Here is a 19,258-nt window from a genome sequence, read left to right as displayed (position 1 = left end):
GCTCTGTAGTGTACGCGCTTTGTTTGTGCTTGTCTCCCTTTCTTTGTATCTCCCCATTCTACTCTGTTTCTCTTTTTATCCCTCTTAACCCTTCCCCCTGCGCAGGGTAGCCAACCGGAACTACCTCTGGTTAACCTCCCTGCCTTTCTCTGCATTGTTTTCTCTCTCTCTCTCTAGAGTGTAGTTCACGTTGAAATGAGAGGCAGCAAGGAGGAGAATTCGATAGCCGCTGCTGCCGCTGTTCATCAAGCTTGTCGGCGAATTGAATTGAATTCAGGGGTTCTACGTACCAAAACCACGATTTCATTATGAGGCGCGCCGTAAAGGAGGGGGAGGGGGAATACTCACGATTAATTTTGACCTTTAACCCAGTACACGGAACACTGGCGTTTTGCATTTCGCCCCTGCTCAAATGCGGCCGCGGCGGCCGAGCTTTGATGCCGCGACCTCGTGCTTAGCAGAGGAACCCCATAGTCGTTAAGCCACCGTGGCGGGTAGCGAGGGCCCGGGTTCCTCGAGTGAAATGTATTCGTGTTTGTCTGCACGCGCGGGACGACGTGCTCGTTAATTTAGTTATTAAGCGAATGTTTATGCAGATGATAAAACTTCTAACCTTACTTAGTATCGTTGCCTAATAATTTGCTATCGCAATCTCTGCTTCCCGTTCATCTTCACAATGCGCCTTTCGTGCGAAACTGTGACTTAATTTTTCTCTGCACTATGATACTGAATTAAAGCGAATGGAATTTATTGGCGCATTAGAAAACTTACATGCTTTAACTTATGTTTCAGCTAGTGGGGCCCCTACTGGCTAAACTTGCAATCATGCTCGCTCCCTGTTCGTAGTGGGCCGGCCGTGGCCAAAGGCAGTGGACACGGATTTTCACCCCTCTGTGTTGCTGCCCAAGTGTTTTCACACCATTTCTGCATCCCGCATGTCGAACGCGGGGCCACCATAAATGAGCAAGCGATAAATTCCTGCAAGAATTGCATACTTGTAGGCTTAATATGTCTCCTGATGGACACAGGCTTGAGTTTGAGGGATTGTACCTACTGTGAACGAATGAGCTTTCTCAAATGCAACCACTGCCACTCCGATCAAAAAACGTTCTGCGGAGCAACGTCTAAATTTAGCTCTGTTTGCGTCATGCTCGGCATGACAACGGCGCCATCTGCGCACGCTCTCTGCTTTATACACTCATCTGCGCTTTCTACAACAGATTCACTGTTTTCAGTGGTTCGTATAGAACAAAACCCAATTCCATTGGTTAACTATAGTTTGGGGGAACAATTTACTAACATGTCCTCTTTCCTCATAAAGTAAAATGTAGCTTTGATGTGGTGCTGTCTTTCCTTTTCTTTTTTTCTTTTTTTTGGGGGGGGGGGGGTTCTAAGCAGTGTCATGGCAAAATGAACATTTTGCACTGCAACCTTTGTCTTTTTAGGAGCTTTTATTTTTAAAGTTTCTGGCGTGTATTGTATCTATGTAGCCACTGTATTCGTTTGAGAAGCACCAGCAGACTGACGCAAAATTTTAGTTTCTTTCAAGTGTCTTGAATTTGTTGTCCGTTTCGGATTATAAGCTGCGTTACTAGAACTCTGCCCGAGTTCAATATTATGTACAAGTATCATTATGCGTGCTTGTCCTTATTAAACGCTCTAAAATATTGTGGAAACTTGTGTGAAAATTTTGACATTTTCCTCCTGGGTAAACGATGTGTAAAATTCATTTATTCATCTGAATACAACATCACTTATTCGGCTGCATCTATTTCTATACATCTGCGACCAGCAGCCAATGAAAGCTGGCCCATTTCATGACCATGAAAAAGGTAAAGTGAAAGGTATACACCGCCATAACCACATCTCAACAGGGCTTATGACGAATTTTCTGCGTAGCGCAGTGACTGCATCTTGCACAACACTCGAGCATAAATTGTCGTCAGTTCATGGACTGGGAGATTTCGTGGCGGCACGCTTTCGTTCGACGCACAACAGCCTTGAGCCCCGAGTAGCGAAGTCTGACTTTAATGGATCTGTAGGATAGCAATTCGGCTAGGAAGAAGATAAGAGAATGGCAACCTAAATTCTGCTTCTTCGAGAAGTTAACAGTGTGCACCGGTCTACGTTGGTTCTGTCCTCCCTGGTCTCTAGCCGTCGCTACAATTCTGGTAAGAAATCCATCCTTATGTGTTTACGCCACTACTTCAAAGTGTACAAACCACACAGGTGAGAGAAGAAACGCGTTTTTGAACATCGGGTACGTGTCTGGTGTTTGAAACATTACTATCAACGTATATCGAACGCACTCGCACTAACGTGAACACGACTGATCGCAAGACGAACGTGACTCCAGGGCTCACGAACGCCTGTTTGATCTAAGCAGCATTGTGTATCAGTAACCCTGCGTGGGAGCCACCTCCGACGTGAAAGCAGCTTTAGCCCAGCGGTCCTAACAGACGAATAATCATCCCTAGTGGTATTCGCTGAAGGATGTAGACTCGGTGTTATTCGGCCAAACAGAGGGTTTCTACGAGTCGTTGCATGGCCCGGTAAGGCTCCACGTTGGCACCCGGCCTACGGTCTTCGAAAAATCCTCGCCCAGCGATTTTTGTCAGCCGCGGCACTCGTACGCACACTGTCTTGGAGGAGACGGCCGCCGAAAACTCGCGAGAGGGCGTCGTTAGCAGATCGCCCCTCAGTCGTTCTTCGTTTGCGCTCTTCCTGGGGTCGTAGGCTTTTAGGTGGAGCTCGTGTTTCAGTTCTAGCTTGGCAATAGCCTTGTTTATCCAGCTGCAAAAAAGAAAAAAAGGTGTAGGCACGTTATGAACGAACAGTTTCGGCTCTCTTCCAGCTCTATTCTCTCTCTCCTTCACTGAAAGATCATTGTATTAACAAATGAATGAACGAAATTATTAATAAATCAGTGTATGAGTCAATTAACAAGGCGATAATGCGAATCATCATAGGGTATTCTGTAGCATTAGGAATCACAGCTGCATTTCAATTTTATATAACTGAAATACTGCAGTAAACTAGAAATATCAAAAAGAATATTCTAAACAAGGATGCTAAAAGGCATTGAACATGTGGCAACGTAGTGCAGAGCGTAAGCAAATTATACTGAAAGGTAAAAAGTGTAATTCAGTCGTCTGTATCGCGAGGCTGCAAGCAGTTTTCGGTAAGTTTGGAGGTTGGTGGAATGTTAGTAGCTTCGGGGCGACGAGGGGGGGGGGGGGGGGTTGCTTCCTGTAGAGGACGATGATATGTTTTCCTGTCATGAAAGTTTCATAAACATTTCCCCATAACTGATTTGTAACAAATATTATAGAAGGAAGATTGAAGCGACAGGAATTCCTTCGCGAATAGTAACCCAGTCGTACATTCTTAGAAAAATTAGTCCTTTAGTGTCAGTAAATTGCTCCGCTTTCTCGTCTACAACAGCGATTCAATTCAATAATTTGCGTATCTGGGCCACAGGTCCGTTGTTTGAGAGAATTTTGCTAGCGTGAGGTACTTATCATACAGCAATGATGAATATAGAACGTATGCGAGCGTAGTATGCGGAATCAAGAGCTCGAGTAGCAACAAATATCGAAAAGGTGCAAACCAAACCTAACCTAACTTACCCAAGCATATAGCCATTTCTTGAAATAATTCGACCATGAAGCAAGAAGTACTAACATATAAAAAAAACGCAGATTGGCTGGATCTCTAGTTCCTTCAGAATGCATTGTAATCCCAACTACGTCATGGGAGGCTAATGTGAGATATTCAAGTCCTTATTTATTTCTCTTATCCTTGCTCCCTTATCAAGGCAACTATGGCAGTAAGACTGACATTTTTATTATTCCTAAAGTGCAATTTATTAATCTGACCTAACCTTCTTCTTTAGCTTGCCTTCAGCATTCTTTCCCAGAAGCGTGACCTTCCGCAAAGAAGCGGGAAGTGAAAGATCTGGCGTTAGCTGACATATTGAAGTGTGACTTCAAGAAATACGAAGCCAGAAAACTACTCACGAACTTCCATGAGGCTGTCGTTCCTCTATTCCAGATCTGGCTTGTCAATTCACTAGGCTGTATATATATATATATATATATATATATATATATATATATATATATATATATATATATATATATATATATATATCGTCGTTCCCTCTCTCTTTCCTGCAATGCCATAACATTTTGTTTGCGTAATGACGGCTCAAGTTTGGCGATGAATTCGCATCCTTCAATGAACAAACTTCCCCTATATTGGAACTGCGACCAAAGTGAATCAGTCAAATTTTGCGAGAACTAATTGGACATTGTTCAGTTAGTTCTCGTTCTGTGCACAGCCTGCAGAACCTAGATTCATTCGAACGCCTTATGTAGATGGCTTACTCGAGGCCTCCTTCACTTCGTGACGACTTGGTGCTGAAGTTCATGTGACCCGCGCTACCAGGCACCTCGAGGCTCTTGAAGGGCCGTGGCTCGAAGCTGACAACGACGCCGAAATCCTCAGCTACTCGCTGTAGAATGTAGCGGGATATCCAAAGGTGGTCGCCAGTCTCGACTCCAGGCAAGGGCCCGATCTGGTACTCCCACTGAGCAAGCAAGATCACAGGACGACCGCCAAATTATCTGTTATTAATTAGGAAATAAGGCAATTAGGGGAACATTAGGAAAGTTTAGACACTGATTTCCGTTAAAATTACGTGTCCGTCAGCAAAACAAACCGGATAATTGTGATAGCAGCTCGCTTGTTACCTTTCAAGTAAGGTTATAACTACGGCCACAGTCTACAAGCTACACCCGCCGTGGTTGCTTAGTGGCTATGGTGTTGCGCTGATAAGCACGAGGCCGCGGGATCAAAACCCGGCCACGGTGGCCTCACTTAGATGGGGGCGAAATGCGCAAACACACGTTGTAAGGATTTGTCGTACGATCTCGCCGCTGCCACCATTTGTAGGGGCTGTAGTTCGTAGGGAGGAACTTGTGAGGAACTAGGCGTACAGGATTTATTGACAGATATTTACATTAGAACAGGGGATACATTCGACAGCCTAGCGTGGCTTCTAAATGGAGCACGCAAGACGAGCATACAGCACACAGCTTACAAGTATGAACACGAGCACAGAGCACGATGACGAGCACACTCTAGCAGCCGACAAACAGCCGCTTATAAACACTCCATTGGTCCCTAGTTCCCTAGGTGAACCGTTCGACCAGTCATCGAAATTGACCCGCCGGTTGTCCGTTATCTTGAGTCTTGAAAGGCGCGTCGGTTCCCCGAGCTGACCCCCGCAGCGTGGCTGCCGGTTGCCCATTGTCTTGCGCCTCTAAATTCCAGAGCAGCCTTTCTGCTGTAGTCGCCACGAGTGTCAGCAGACTGTGACGAATCCTGGGGCCCCCGTACCGCAAAGCACCCGTTTGTTAGGGAAGCTGTTCTTGCTGCCGAGAGAGACTATGAAGACCCGGCAAGTTAACCAACAATACGTTGGGCGCCAAACGTGGCCCGCCCTGCTGCCGTCACCGATTCTCCGAACGAGGCGCATGGTGGGTTAGCGCTGTCGTCCTCGCTGGTTCTCCGAAGGGCGCCAGCACCGCGGGTCGATCGAAGCACGTGCAGCGGGCTGAAATAGCTTTGCAAAGCAGTACCCCTGCAGGCCGATCCTAACGACGTGTACTTAGATTTAGGTGTACGGTAAAGAACAGCAGGTCGCCATTATCCCTCAAGAGAAAAGTGCATAACAGCTGTGTCTTACCAGTACTCACGTACGGGGCAGAAACATGGAGGCTTACGAAAAGAGTTCTACCAAAATTGAGGACGACGCAACGAGCTATGGAAAGAAGAGTGATGGGTGTAACATTAAGGGATAAGAAAAGAGCAGATTGGGTGAGGGAACAAACGCGAGTTAATTACATCTTAGTTGAAATCAAGAAAAATAAATGGGGGGGGGGGCATGGGCAGGACATGTAATGAGGAGGGAAGATAACCGATGGTCATTAAGGGCTACGGACTTGATTCCAAGGGAAGGGAAGCGTAGCAGAGTGCCGCAGAAAATTAGGTCGGCGGATGAGATTGAGAAGTTTGCAGGGACAACATGGCCACAGATAGTACATGACTGGGGTAGTTGGAGAAGTATGGGAGAGGCCTTTGCCCTGCAGTGGGCATAACCAGGATGATGATGATGATGACGACGACAACGACGACGACGACGACGACGATGATGATAAAGAACCCCAGGTGTTCCAATCTTCCGGAGTACTCCACTACGGCGTGCCTCATAATGAGAAAGTGGTTTTGGCACGTAAAACCCCATAATTTTCTTTTCTTCAAGCTACAACCTGCCTAACACGAAGGCACGAGAGCACGAATCTGGGGAAGTGTTTGTGAATGACACGACGAAGAACGCGGACGAGAAGACAGGAAAGACGGAACACGTTCGTTGCGTTCCGTCTTTTTGTCGTGTACTGTCGCCTTGCGTTGTACTTCATTTAACCCAGCAGTGTTGCTTTGCATTATTATAACGACTGCCATACATAGCGTTCCGCTGCTCATGACCTTTGTGATATGACTGACTGTTTACGCTATGACAACGCTACGGACATCATTTGTGGTGGAATATATACGGTGACAAAAGTTTCTCAAAGATGTGAAGGATCCTCAGCGGCGTCTGCTTCTTTTGCCCGCATGCTACAGAGTATAGGAGAGAACGCATAAAACGAGATTTCGCAGTCGTCTATGGTCTCAGTCAATGCATTCGCTGACTAGCAGCAGCACATAGAGTTGTGCCAGCAGACACCGGATTCTGGGCCCCACTTACGGGCAGCAGTGTTTAATCATGTACAAGCTGCCAGCGCACAATACGCGCTAAACATGCGCTGTAAAAAGGTTTACACCCTTAAGCGTGTTTTCGTGTCTCACTGGTAGCACCTCTACAGTTAGGGCCTTACAAAAATTTATAGAGGATGACAATGGAGCTCTGACTAGACTTGCGATGACAAAAGACGTAGTTGAAAACTCTGTAAATAATGTGAAAGCCTTGGGCGCTCAGAAATATTCGGCAGGAGAGTTTCATATCTCTCCGTGTGAAACTCTCTTGGCGGATATTCCTGTGCGCCCAAGGCTGGCATAATGATTAGATAGTATTTAGTAACGTCTTTTGTCATTGCACGTCTACTTGTCGGTCTCAAAATAAGGCCCTAAGGGTAAGGGTGTTCCCAGTGCGACATGAAAACGACCTTAAGGTTGCAAACATTTCTACACTGTGGAGTGAACGGACGACATTTACGACTCCATAACGGTGAGCAGGGCCATACACGGCTACGGCCTTGCCAAACAACGGATAATGAGTGCAAGATGAAGCTACTGATATAATAAATATGTTAAACTCGTGTCCTATACCTGTGATATGACGGCTTCAGCGTTGGAACCATAAAGTTTGACGCCGGCGTAAGAACAAGCTTTGACGTGTGCATCGGCGACTTGGCGGCCGGCAGTGTTTTCAGAACCGACGCCATAGAAGTAGTTTTCTGCAAGGAAAATGCGTTTCAAAGAATGTTGACAGAATGTGCGCGTTCTATTCAATTGTCGTAAAGCCTAACGTGAATAAGAAACCATGACATTGTGCTCTCGCAACGCGGGCAGTGAAATACCTAAATAGAAAGCAGTGTGAGTGCGAGTGCATAGAGGACAGTATGACAATTGATGGCACACTTACTTCAGCCCTCAAATATGTTTTAACATGCCTAATATGTTTGCACCGTCTCTGCATCTAACTGCCTATCCACGAGCAGCTAGGACTGGCCCGAAACAGATTATTTCCAGGAAAGCATATCCCCACACTCGATAAGGATGAATACATAAAATATATAACAAGAATAGAGACAGGTTGGTAAATGATTGCCATAACATTTTTTCATATCACCTCAGGCTATCGTCATTTGATCATTGAACAATTTATAGTTTGCAAAGCCGAAGATGCATTAGTTGCAAACATTTTCGATGTCAACCAAATCACTCATTCAATTCTCACCCACTCTGTCACTCACTCACTCTATAAGGGGCACAGTGACCGCGTGCAAAAATGAGGGAAACAGTGCTTTAGCGCAGGCTCTCGACAGTGTCGTACGAGCAATATGCCCCGCTCTGAAGCGCTCTTTCTTCACTTCCTTCTGCACCAAAACTTGGTATTTTGGTAAATTTCGGTCTGGGTGGGAATCGAACCTGGACCTCCGGGGGGCTAGACGAGCACGCTACCCCGATGCCACGGTGGCTCTAAGGTTCTGGCTGACTAAAGCTGAGCGTAGTGCATGTAATTGAGCAAGTCACGCCGCAACCATCCGGCTGACTAGAGGTGGAACCTAGTGCGGGCGTCATTGGACACGAGGCAGCGCAACCAATGGAGAGGAGGTGGCGCCACGTCATGAGTGTATAAAATGAGCGCGATCGTGACGTTACGAGGTCTACAAACGGTATAATGCTTTCGTATTTGCACATGTAAGCGGTCTAAAGTGCCTCTGCAAGTTTTCTTTTTTCACATCCTCCTGATAGACATTAGTGCTTTATCTGATCCATCTTGTCAAAAAAAAGAAGAAAAAACAACAAGAAAATTCGAGGAACAATACCAGCGTGCACAAAGTCATTTGTGCACAGTGATTCGTGAGAACTAACGGGTCTGAGCCGTGATAGTCACCGAGATTACGCTGATGGCGCCGTCCACCCTGATAAATTTATTACTAGAAATTTATTAAGAAAATGGCTTTATAAATGGAAACTATTACGAACACTCTCCCACGTTCAGATGGCAGGAACTTCAAACCACAACAATTTCTGAATCGTCAAAAACAACATATTTTATGTGACCTGCACATGCTGTTACGTTACCCAAATTTTTACTTTTATTTTTTTTCTGTTTGTCCTTGCGTGTTGTTTTCAGAAACAATAGCTTAGATGTAGAGAAACAAGAAGGTATTTGCCATGATGAAATCTTAAATTATTTACTCAGGCATTAATAGTTTAGGGTTGCTGCTCAGGAATGACTCGGTAACGCTTTCATCTTGTCTGCCTTTATTTATGTACGTTTCGAATGTGCTATACAAGGAACGCTCATTTACTATTACTTTATTTTTCACAGCAAGGCGCGCATGCTATTCTGTTTCCATGGGAAGACAATATTCTTGAGAGAGAAATTACCTATGTCACTTATTGTAAATGTGCGCCGCCAAAAAAAATGATATTAAGCCCACTGAGAATATATCCCTCGCACAAATAGCGCGGACTACATACGCTGTCCTTATGGTCTTGTAAACCAATCCACATAGAAACGCGAGCAGCTGCGCGATGTCGAGACTGAAAACGCACCGTATCACTGCAATTGCGGTCATGTCAATCATAGAGAATTTCAGTTAGCAAAAATACAAGCGACCGGCATGATTAATCCTCACGGGCCAAATTGCACTGAATGGAACCTAATGTCCTTTGTTCAACCACAGATATAGCCGCAGATTTGGGGCGAGGTGGGACAGATGGTGAGCAGCATAGCTAAAGCGACTCCGGTAAACAAAGTATTAGCAAGGGTTAAACTGCGTCCTCGTCGCAATCATTCCTAGCGCTTTGACAGGCATGACAGGCATGACACATTCGATAAGCGGATCTCGGGCTGGCCTCCACTTGCTGGCAGCGCTTGCAAAACTAAATTCACCTGCAGGAAGCAGCGTTAATTTTTCTGTTTGTTTTCGTGCGAGAGTATCTCATTCCCAGTATGGGGGATTGGTCAAGAATCGGGTGATTAGAAAAGACCATGCGAGTCTTAAAAGAAGCACTATTGATAAATTTTGAATAGACTAAAACAATGATGTCAGATAAAATCTAAGAATCTAGCAATGAAGTCGTCCTGCTTCCATAATATACCTCGCAACAGCTGCACCAACATGCCTATGCTAATGTCCCAGAGAAGAGACTACCAAAGATAGAATATCGATAATCCTTATAGCAACGTTTCGTTTTGTTTAGATTTCCTTCACTGATGGCGCAAACCGACTGCGGGAGACTGGCCAGGATTCAGATCATATAAGAAAATAATTTATCAATAAAATTGTCAGAAACATTCCTTCGCCTGAAGCACCTACTCCTCCTCTCCTCATCTTCAAGAATTGATTTCCTCTTATTGTTACCTAGAAGGATAATTCATGAGCAATTATCTCTTTTCCGGGCGCTTATTTCTAGCAGTTTTCAACGGCCGCATGAAAGCTACGTGCGGCGACATGAAGTCGTCCATGCAGCCACATGTATGCGTGATTATCGTCAATGCATCAGTATTGTCTATCAGTGCGCAATTCATTGGTCGCTTCCGTCTGTTTATTTCGCTTAGCTATGTGAAATTTGCGAGGAATGCACCAAGCATCAAGTCAGCGCTCCATGCAGCCGTGTTCTTTTCTCCGTTCTTCGTCTGCTGGCTCGGGGCGTATACTTTCAGTGTAGCTCCAAATAGCCCACAGGAACGTGTTCGTTGTCAGTTCAATTATTGGGCTCTCACTTAAGGGACTACGTTGTCTGTCTGCCCTTGAGGAGGTATTGTGCCTTCATTAACCTTGCCTCTTGCACTTATCATGTGATATGAATCGTTTAATTCGTAAATCAGGTGCTAAACAGAACAGAAAGCGAGAGCGACGAACACGAGTATAACCGCTGCTCTGGCGAAACTTCCCAACTTATGGCTCCCAAATGCGTGTAATAAACAAAGGTAAACTGTAATAAATTAAATTAAGATGCCACTGGGGTACCGCTAGTGCGAAGTCTAAATACAAAGCATTACCGATATGTACTTAGCTTGTTGTCTGCCTGGAAAATTCAGTTTCAGTTATTTCAGAGTGGTTTCTGCGGTTAATACACGAGAAATGCAGGGGGCAAGCGCAGAAAGCTTCTCGACCGGCAGCTTGACGGCTGTCTTGTACCGCTACAGGGAGTCATTTGCAACTCGATCGCGTTACTAAATGTAGTAATGCATTTACCAAAACATGCAACCATCGATGCTTAGAGAAACGGCAAGAAAATAAGTTACATGTATCTGCAATATGCAGAATTTCATGTACAATTAGCACAATGTCTGTTCAGCTTCCCAGGCACTGCACGGGTAAAATCATCCGCCTTCCTTTTACGGAAGGGTTAGTATATTCAAATCTAAGTTAATATGACCAACAACTGATCTAATTCTACTTCTCTGAGGCTTTAGTGGTTTAGTTTGACTTTTTGCATTAAAGGTGTATTTCAGTCACTTGTCTTGGTATGCTTGGACAATCGCATCATTATTGTTAGCTACAGTGACGAGGACCTTGATTGAACACACACACACCGCACAGGCCACAAAATGAAAAGCTGGAAATGCTATGTAAGTACTACTTTAACGCTGATTGCACTGGAAATGTTGGCATTCCAGTCGCCGTTCGGATTCGAGTAGAGCCGGCGCTACATGCTTGCGTTTTGAGCCAATCAGCAAAGCCGTAGCAGATCCGTGAGCTAATAAGAGAAGACACAACCCGAAAATGTTGCCGGAATTCTCACCCCTACAATTCCGCCATATTGTCAGACACTATAAAATTCCGCCACGCCGGCGTTCTGAGCCAACAAGAGAAGCAGTAGCTGCCATTTGAGCCAATCAGAACGGAAAAGATGGTGAATCAGATAATATGGGGGGGGGGGGGCGGAATTTGGCAATGTCTAGAATGCACTCCTGCTCTCGCTTAACAGCGGAGTTTTTGGTGACGAGCACCGATGAAAGGTGAAAGTCTGGAAATAAGGCAAAGAAAGCGTCACTTAAAGAAAAAAACGACAGTGACTCACGGCAGCATTTCAAAGAGTGACTCTGTTTGGGCCAGCCGATCGGTACTCCATTTTGTTCCAGAATCACGTACTCCTGCTCGATGCCGAACCACGGCTCTTCATCTTTCGCAGCTTCCATCACCTTCTTGCAAGAATGGCGTGTGTTCGTCTCTGAAACAACAGGAACCTTCTTCTGAGTCATTATATAAGAAAACATGCTATGTACAGAGCCGGCTTTCCCATAATGTTGTATCTGTTACTGATTAATATAATTTAAAACGTGGTATAACTGCTCTCATTGCAATTGAGTGACTTTACAAGACGGCTTTGTGTGTAAGTGCATTTCACTTCTTTTGCCTAGCAGTACTTACATCTTGTTGCGTTACACCTGTACTATTATGTATTATTTTATCATGCCTCACAATGTTACCTTTCATTGAAATTGTTTTGCACTATAATTGTGTAGGTATGTGTTATGTAGATAACGTGCTCCTCCTACACTCTGTAATTGTGTGATGCTATGACAGCAAAATAGGTGAAATAAAGGGGAATAAAGTCAGCTTGCCACTCTTTAACGTACAGTATAATTTACACTGTATTTACGCTATATCTCTGTGTGTCAGAGGCTGGCATCATGCGTGACGCCGACTAAACCTTCTAGCTTAGTCAAACTCTACATATTTGTTTGCTTAGTTGCTTATTTATTCCCTCAAAGGTATCTTATTCAGACGTTACATGAGGTAGTGGGAAGTTAATAGCAAACAGATATAATACAAGTCACAATGAGATGTTTTCGATGAGCCGCTTGAATTCTAGTAGGTCGATGATAGTGGCAACTTCAGTGGGCACGTCATTCCAGTCTCATGGTTTGGGCAGGAAAAATAACTGCTGAGAAGCCGCGGTGTGGGTTTGTGGGGGATATACGGTGTTAGAGTGAAAGGTGCGCCCAATGTGGTGAGTTCTTTTTATGTACGGGTTATCAAAAAGCAAAGAAGGTAAAAATTGATGAAAGAGGTTAAGACGTGCTAATTTACGGCGCGAGGCTACAGCGGGTAAGCTTACTTTAAATTTAGGCAGGCTAATTTTGCACTAATTCCTAATGCAGCCTCTTAGACTATAAGCTACGTGAAGTTCACACAAATGTCAGTTGCGAATAACTTCAAGATTGCAGAGAGATCATAATGTCGTACGTACATCAATGGCTCTCTTTATAAGCAGTCGCCGATTTCCGATAGCTTTGTGGAACCAATAAAAATTTTAAAGTCACTTTTCCTTCACAGTCACCGTAAATTCCAAGCACGTTCAATAGACTGATAGAGAATACAGCTTGCTTTTAAGCATATTAATGGTTTTGCCCTATCTGAAAGTTCTTTCTCTCCTATTTTCAATTCTCGTACTGATGTCGCACATGTCTTTACACTGTGCGCGTTTACACTGTGCGCGTTTGTGTAAGTCTCTATTTGCCTCAGTAATAATCTCACGTTAGGTAAGTTAAATCTTATTTCAGGAAACATCCGTTGGAGATTATTTAAATGAACCGTCACAGTTATATAGGATCTTGTTTTGTCCATATATTCACTATGCGGAGCCACAAACAAATATTTCAGGCCACGGAGTACCTGTTGACAGTCCAAACTGTACGCTGCTTGTAGAAACTGTCTGTACTCAACGTGTAAACTTTTCGATGAGACTACAGATTTTATATTGTAAGATAATAACTCTTTTTATTGGGTTCCTTGTTGGAAAGTGACATATTTGATGTATCCCACAGAGAGCTCTCATTGGGTCTTTTATCAGCGACTGTGTGTGTGTGTGTGCGTGTGTGTGTGTGTGTGTGTGTGTGTGCGTGCGTGCGTGCGTGCGTGTGTGTGTGTGTGTGTGTGTGTGTGTGCGCGTGTGTGCGTGCGTGCGTGCGTGCGTGCGCGCGCGCGTGTGCGCGTGTGCGCGTGTGCGTGCGTGTGCGTGCGTGTGCGTGCGTGCGTGTGTGTGTGTGCGTGTGTGTATGCGTGTGTGCGTGTGTGCGTGCGTGTGTGCGTGCGTGTGTGCGTGCGTGTGTGCGTGCGCGTGTGCGTGCGCGTGTGCGTGTGTGCGTGCGTGTGTGCGTGCGCGTGTGCGCGCGCGTGTGCGTGCGCGTGTGCGCGCGCGTGTGCGCGCGTGTGCGCGCGTGTGTGCGCGTGCGTGCGCGTGCGTGCGCGTGCGTGCGCGTGCGTGCGCGTGCGTGCGCGTGCGTGCGTGCGGGTGCGTGCGTGTGCGTGTCTTCTTTATGTTATGTAAATAAACAGGCACGTAGTCTAAGCCTTCTGTGGTGCGAAAACTGTTTTCCTTGAATATATTATTACGATATCATCGAGCGATGCTCAAGAGAAGAGCTGCCGCGAGAACAACGAAGTTGGTCGGTGCTCTTGGCGCGAGCGAGTGTCAGCCTGGCTGCCTGGCTCCAGTGTAAATAGCCTGCAAATAGCTTCTTTCGTCTGTGTCTTTCCACACGTAACATTCTGGTGGAAGTGCGGGGTATGGCCTCTTGTATGGCCGCGAACCGACGCTACCTCTGGCCACTATGCTCCCGTCCGCCACAGCTTCAACTAGCGATTATGCCAGTTATACAATTGCCCATGCTGACCATGCTCGCCAACTTGCGCGCGCTCGTCTACAAGTGTCTCAAGGCAAGCAGAAACAACGCTACGACCTCCATCACCGTGATGTCCATCTTGCGCCTTGCGCCCTCGTGTTGCTTTGATCACCATCGCGTAAAGTCGGCCTGTGTGAAAAACTGCTTTCCTGTTACACAGGCCCATATCGCGTGCTCCGTAATGTGACCGATGTCACCTATGGAATCGTTCTAGCCACGCCCACTATGTCCTCCGCTGTGACAACCAGTGACATTGTCCACGTTGCCCGACTCAAGCCCTACAGCTCTCCACGCACCTTGGATATTTAACAGCACCGTGACGGTGCTTTTGCTGCCGGGGGGAGGGGGGGTGTAGTATTACGATATCATCGAGCGATGCTCAAGAGACGAGCCGCCGCGAGAACGACGATGAAGTTGGTCGGAGCCCTTGGCGCGACCAACTATATATATATATATATATATATCATAGAATAAGACGCCAACAAAGGCACCAAGGACTACACAGGAGAAATTCCGTGTACTTACTAATTGAATTAAAGAAATGATAGATATAATGGAAATGAAAGTCAATAAAAAACAACTTGCCGCAGGTGGGGAAGGATGCCACGTCTTCGCATTAAGCGTGCGATGCTCTACCAATTGATCTACCGCAACGCAGTCCTCCCATTCACTTTCCGGTGTATTTATGAGTTGCTACTAGAACTGACCCTGGGAGTGTTAGCCAGCGCCACCGCTCACAAACCTTGGCGGTGAATGTGGTATGCACATCTTTCTTGCGTAGGCGTCACCAGTGCGGGATCTTTCTGGGTGAAGGCATATATATATATATATATATATATATATATATATATATATATATATATATATATATATAGATGAAACAGCTGATTGAATTGCAAACTTATGTTCGGGTGGTTTTGTAATGTTGTGTAGGTCTCATAGTGGAATACTAAATTAAATATATTCATGATCAAACGCCTTACTCCTACCTCTTCTTGTTTGTTTAATGTGCTTCGATATATTATGATATAAATGGCATCTGTTTATGTGCCTCCCACCCCCTCGTGAATATCGTGCTGTAAATAGCTGCCCCAATTGTGGTGGTGACCTTTGTAATTGCATTCAGTACTTATTCGACCTTAGGTCACCATTTCATCACCGAGATAACTTAAAGTCGTCGACGTCCGTCTTCCCAACATTTCCAATAGCGAAACAAATGTTTGCAGAGATTCCACGGCACGTGGAAATATTGTTATGCGAAGCACTGTCTAATGACGACATGGCGTATTGCTCTTGCGTCATTGTAGAATTACTTTCGTTCCAGTGTAACCTGAATTTTACGTTTTGTCCGAACTCATGCAGTCTGGCGCTGTTCCGGTGCTCGTCGACACCGAATTACAGCTTCGAAGCATCGTTTATTTGTGCGGCTGTAGCACAGCTACACATCCCAGTCCATCGCAGTGATGAGGCCGAGACGCGCGACTGTGCACAAACTTTGTCGCAAGTGCGTGTCTCATTTTTATCGTATACAGTAGTGCTACACTCAACGGGCAACGCTGAGTGTCTCTTTTCTGCCGCCGACCTGGGCCGATCCCGAAGGCGATGCTATATCGCATGCCGTACCGAACAAACCGCTGGCTGCCACTGGAAAAGGATGGCATCAACGGGCGTGCTTTCATATTCGTATTTCAACTGTGATGTGACGCGACGTACCTGATCGCTAAGCGCCTCAAAGGGCTAGCTTGCAGATGGAAATGCTGGTAAAGCTGGTGTAATAAGTAGCGAAAATGGGCTGCTGCATTTGGAGACGCAGGTTTTGTGCCCACCGTAGCACATGTAGCTTCTTTTATTGTTTTTGTTGTATCGTTTTGTGGCTGTGTGGTTAAGGATGTACTCGACAAACGCCGGAGGTACACAGAAACCTAAGGAGTTGATCCTTACAATTATGGCTGCTCCTTACGCTTTCCTGTTGAACTACGCGACTAGTTTACTACGAAACGGACTTGTTACCATGTGGTTGTTGGTCCGAGTTGAGAAGTTCGCAAAGAACCAACTTGTTCCGGCCCTTCAGAAATGGATCCTTAAAGAGAGCTACTGGGAGGAGGTCAAGTTCAGAGTCGACGCCCGCATCTGGCCACTGGTCAGTACCCAGACCGCAAAACGTAGACCTTGGGCATTCTGGAGAAAACAAAGAAGAAAGAATGTTGACCATAAATAACTGACTAAGCTAGAGTAATGTAACGATGGTGTGAACACTCTTTCTTCATATCTTTAAAAAAATGAACAGGTTCATTTGTGTGTCAAAACAGCAGCCACAGCACAGTGAGCATAAAAACTGAGCACAAATGCTCAGAACCCAATTATAGGTGCTCGCTCGACGGTTAGGTGCCAGCTCTAGACACATGACAACCATAGAACATTTAAGTTTCGGATTCTGCATAAAGTAACACGTTCAATATAGATAATTTATTTATTCAATATACAGGATCCAAAAGCTAACCTCAAGAACCAGGTAAACGTGGAATTGAGCAGTTCCGAAAAAGCGTATGGCTTAGGCTGGCGCATAAGTACGGGATCAAGTTCAATAAATTAATGTTCTCCAAACACCTGGTTGTTATTACGTTGGTTCGGCTCTAGTAAAGAGTGATTTCGTTTGGTTGCGTTGCCCACGCCACAAATGTAAATGGCTGTATATGCATTAGGGCTGCCAGCCCGGCTGCAACACGTTTGTCCAACGCCTTGGTGACAGCTTTGAGCAACGAAGACAGCACATCGACGCGGGAAGTACAAACAGACAATGCCAGGGATTCGTCGTGGTTGCGATGATACTCTCTTCTGATGCGACTTCAGATCGATTTGGGGTTCATGGGATGTGGCCATCTAATCACATTAGTCTCGTATACTAGAAGATTTGAGACCTTCTAGTGCGCGTAGGACAATGAAAAAGGCGTGAAAATGAAACTTTTAACAAAACATACACCTAGTTACACCGTATAGCTATGTGCGGAGCAGTCATAATGAGTGATTAGCAAAAAAATAATAATAAAGGAGAAGGAGAGAAAGAGACCGAAATGAAAGCCAGAAGGCACTCGTTCAAACTGCGCACGTCTAAAAGCGGAACCGGAAATGTGTCTTTACTCGATAAAAAATGCGTGCCCATTGCGTAAATAGTGCAGTCCAAAATGAAAGAAAGTCAACAACGCGACAGTTAAGTAAAGGACTTTATATATAAAGGTGATATGAATTGAAGCAGTATAAAGTGGCGTAGGTGAAGTTAAGGCGACTCAACCAGCGGTCAACATCGGAGGAAATAAACAAGGTCAACTGGGGGAGTATCTGTTCCCTCTCGAATAACAAACATGAAAGGACATGAAACAACACACCACATGGTACACTAACGCGCCCCGGAAGACCTTGTCTTTCTTTGACATCAAGCAATGTTGAGTCGCCTTGCTTTATTCTTTTGTGCACCGTCACATCCTCCGGCTTACTCTCCTATTCCTACACCTTCGTCCTGGGAGACTGCGCTGACCATGTTAGACCCGCAGGAGCAGCGACGGCTGATCCAGCAGGCACACGGTGTGGGGCGAGCCAATGGGCCCCTGAACTAAGGGTTCCACCCTACGAGGAAGTCACCCCATATCATTAAGAATAAATGTTTGCTCTCTCTCATTCTCTTTGTGTGTTTGTTGTCTGCACTTTAGAAATTACACTTTAAAACAATTGCTATTCACATTCCCTTTTACCCTTAGTTTCCTTCTGTAAACCTCCCAATTTACATTTATACCAATGTCCATTGAAAGTTAACAGGAGCTTTTCTAAGCGAGCGAGTCGCGACAACTCAGTGACAGGCTGCTAACGCCTTGCGTGCGGTTCAAATGTATGACAAAGACACGTTGCAGAGCAAGGTAAACAGTCGCACCGTACCTTCAGGCGATTTCGGTTCGTAGCTGAGCACCCTCATCTTTGATCTCACATTCTCCAACGTGGCGTCGACGAAGACGTACGTGCAGAACACCTGGTCTTCAGGTTGCTCGAGGTCCAGATATTTCTTAAAAATGTCCGGTCTTGGAGCTGCCATCGCTAACTTCTTATGTCGGTTTTTGTGACTACCTAATAATAATATTTATTGGCCAATTACGCCTGCACTGCGTACTCACGGTCCCTATCTCGAGTGGCCTGGTATAGTGTGCCGCGATGGAAACAGGTCTGTCGTGCTGCGAGGCCTTCTGCTAAAAGCGCGAAGCTGAAAGTTAGGGGGGCGTTTTATAGCGATAAAAAAATTTACGGTACGCAGAGGTGGAGGTCAACGGACATACACGTCGAGCGCACATATGCAGCTGCGCAAAACACGCACAGCAATTGCGAAAAGTATGCGTCGGGCACTGCCGCAAGAGAATGTCTGATGGACATTGAAATAGCCTTAGGGGCTTTGTGCCCAACTATCTCACAGCTGCTCAAACCCATTTATCCTATAGAATCTATTTAATCTATTTAATTACTTCTTGTATAGTCTCGTCATACTATCAGCGTAAATGAAACGCGAACAGGCAGGTTGTTAATCCGCACTTTCTAATTTTTTATTATACCCTCTTATCTGCACATGCTCTGTATTTCCTTCCACTCCATTCTGTAACGCCTTCGGGCCTTGAAGGTACAATAAATAAATAAATAAATAAATAAATAAATAAATAAATAAATAAATAAATAAAAGTAATCTAGAACACCGTTTAGTGGTGTTATGATCGACCTGTCAAGTGTCAGACATTCAGGTGTTCGTTCCTATGACAAGATGATTTGCTTCGTCCCAGAAAAGGC

At 45.3% G+C, this 19,258-nt stretch overlaps 1 protein-coding gene across 1 annotated transcript; it reads right to left on the bottom strand.

Moving 5' to 3' along the window:
* Positions 1-1,476: 1,476 nt before the first annotated feature.
* LOC142578758 (glutamine synthetase-like) lies at positions 1,477-18,728 on the bottom strand. Its single transcript, XM_075688306.1, has 6 exons — positions 18,368-18,728; positions 16,451-16,618; positions 11,833-11,982; positions 7,396-7,523; positions 4,389-4,591; positions 1,477-2,793 (listed from the first exon to the last, which is right to left on the bottom strand). The coding sequence occupies exons 1-6, from the start codon at positions 18,519-18,521 to the stop codon at positions 2,508-2,510; spliced, it is 1,089 nt and encodes a 362-aa protein (XP_075544421.1). The 5' UTR covers positions 18,522-18,728; the 3' UTR covers positions 1,477-2,507.
* Between the last annotated feature and the right edge of the window lie 530 nt (positions 18,729-19,258).

This window comes from Dermacentor variabilis, chromosome 4 (assembly GCF_050947875.1).
Source record: "Dermacentor variabilis isolate Ectoservices chromosome 4, ASM5094787v1, whole genome shotgun sequence".
Lineage (NCBI taxonomy): Eukaryota > Metazoa > Arthropoda > Arachnida > Ixodida > Ixodidae > Dermacentor > Dermacentor variabilis.
Note: the sequence above shows the minus strand (reverse complement) of the source record. Positions and strands in the feature narration are given on the sequence as shown.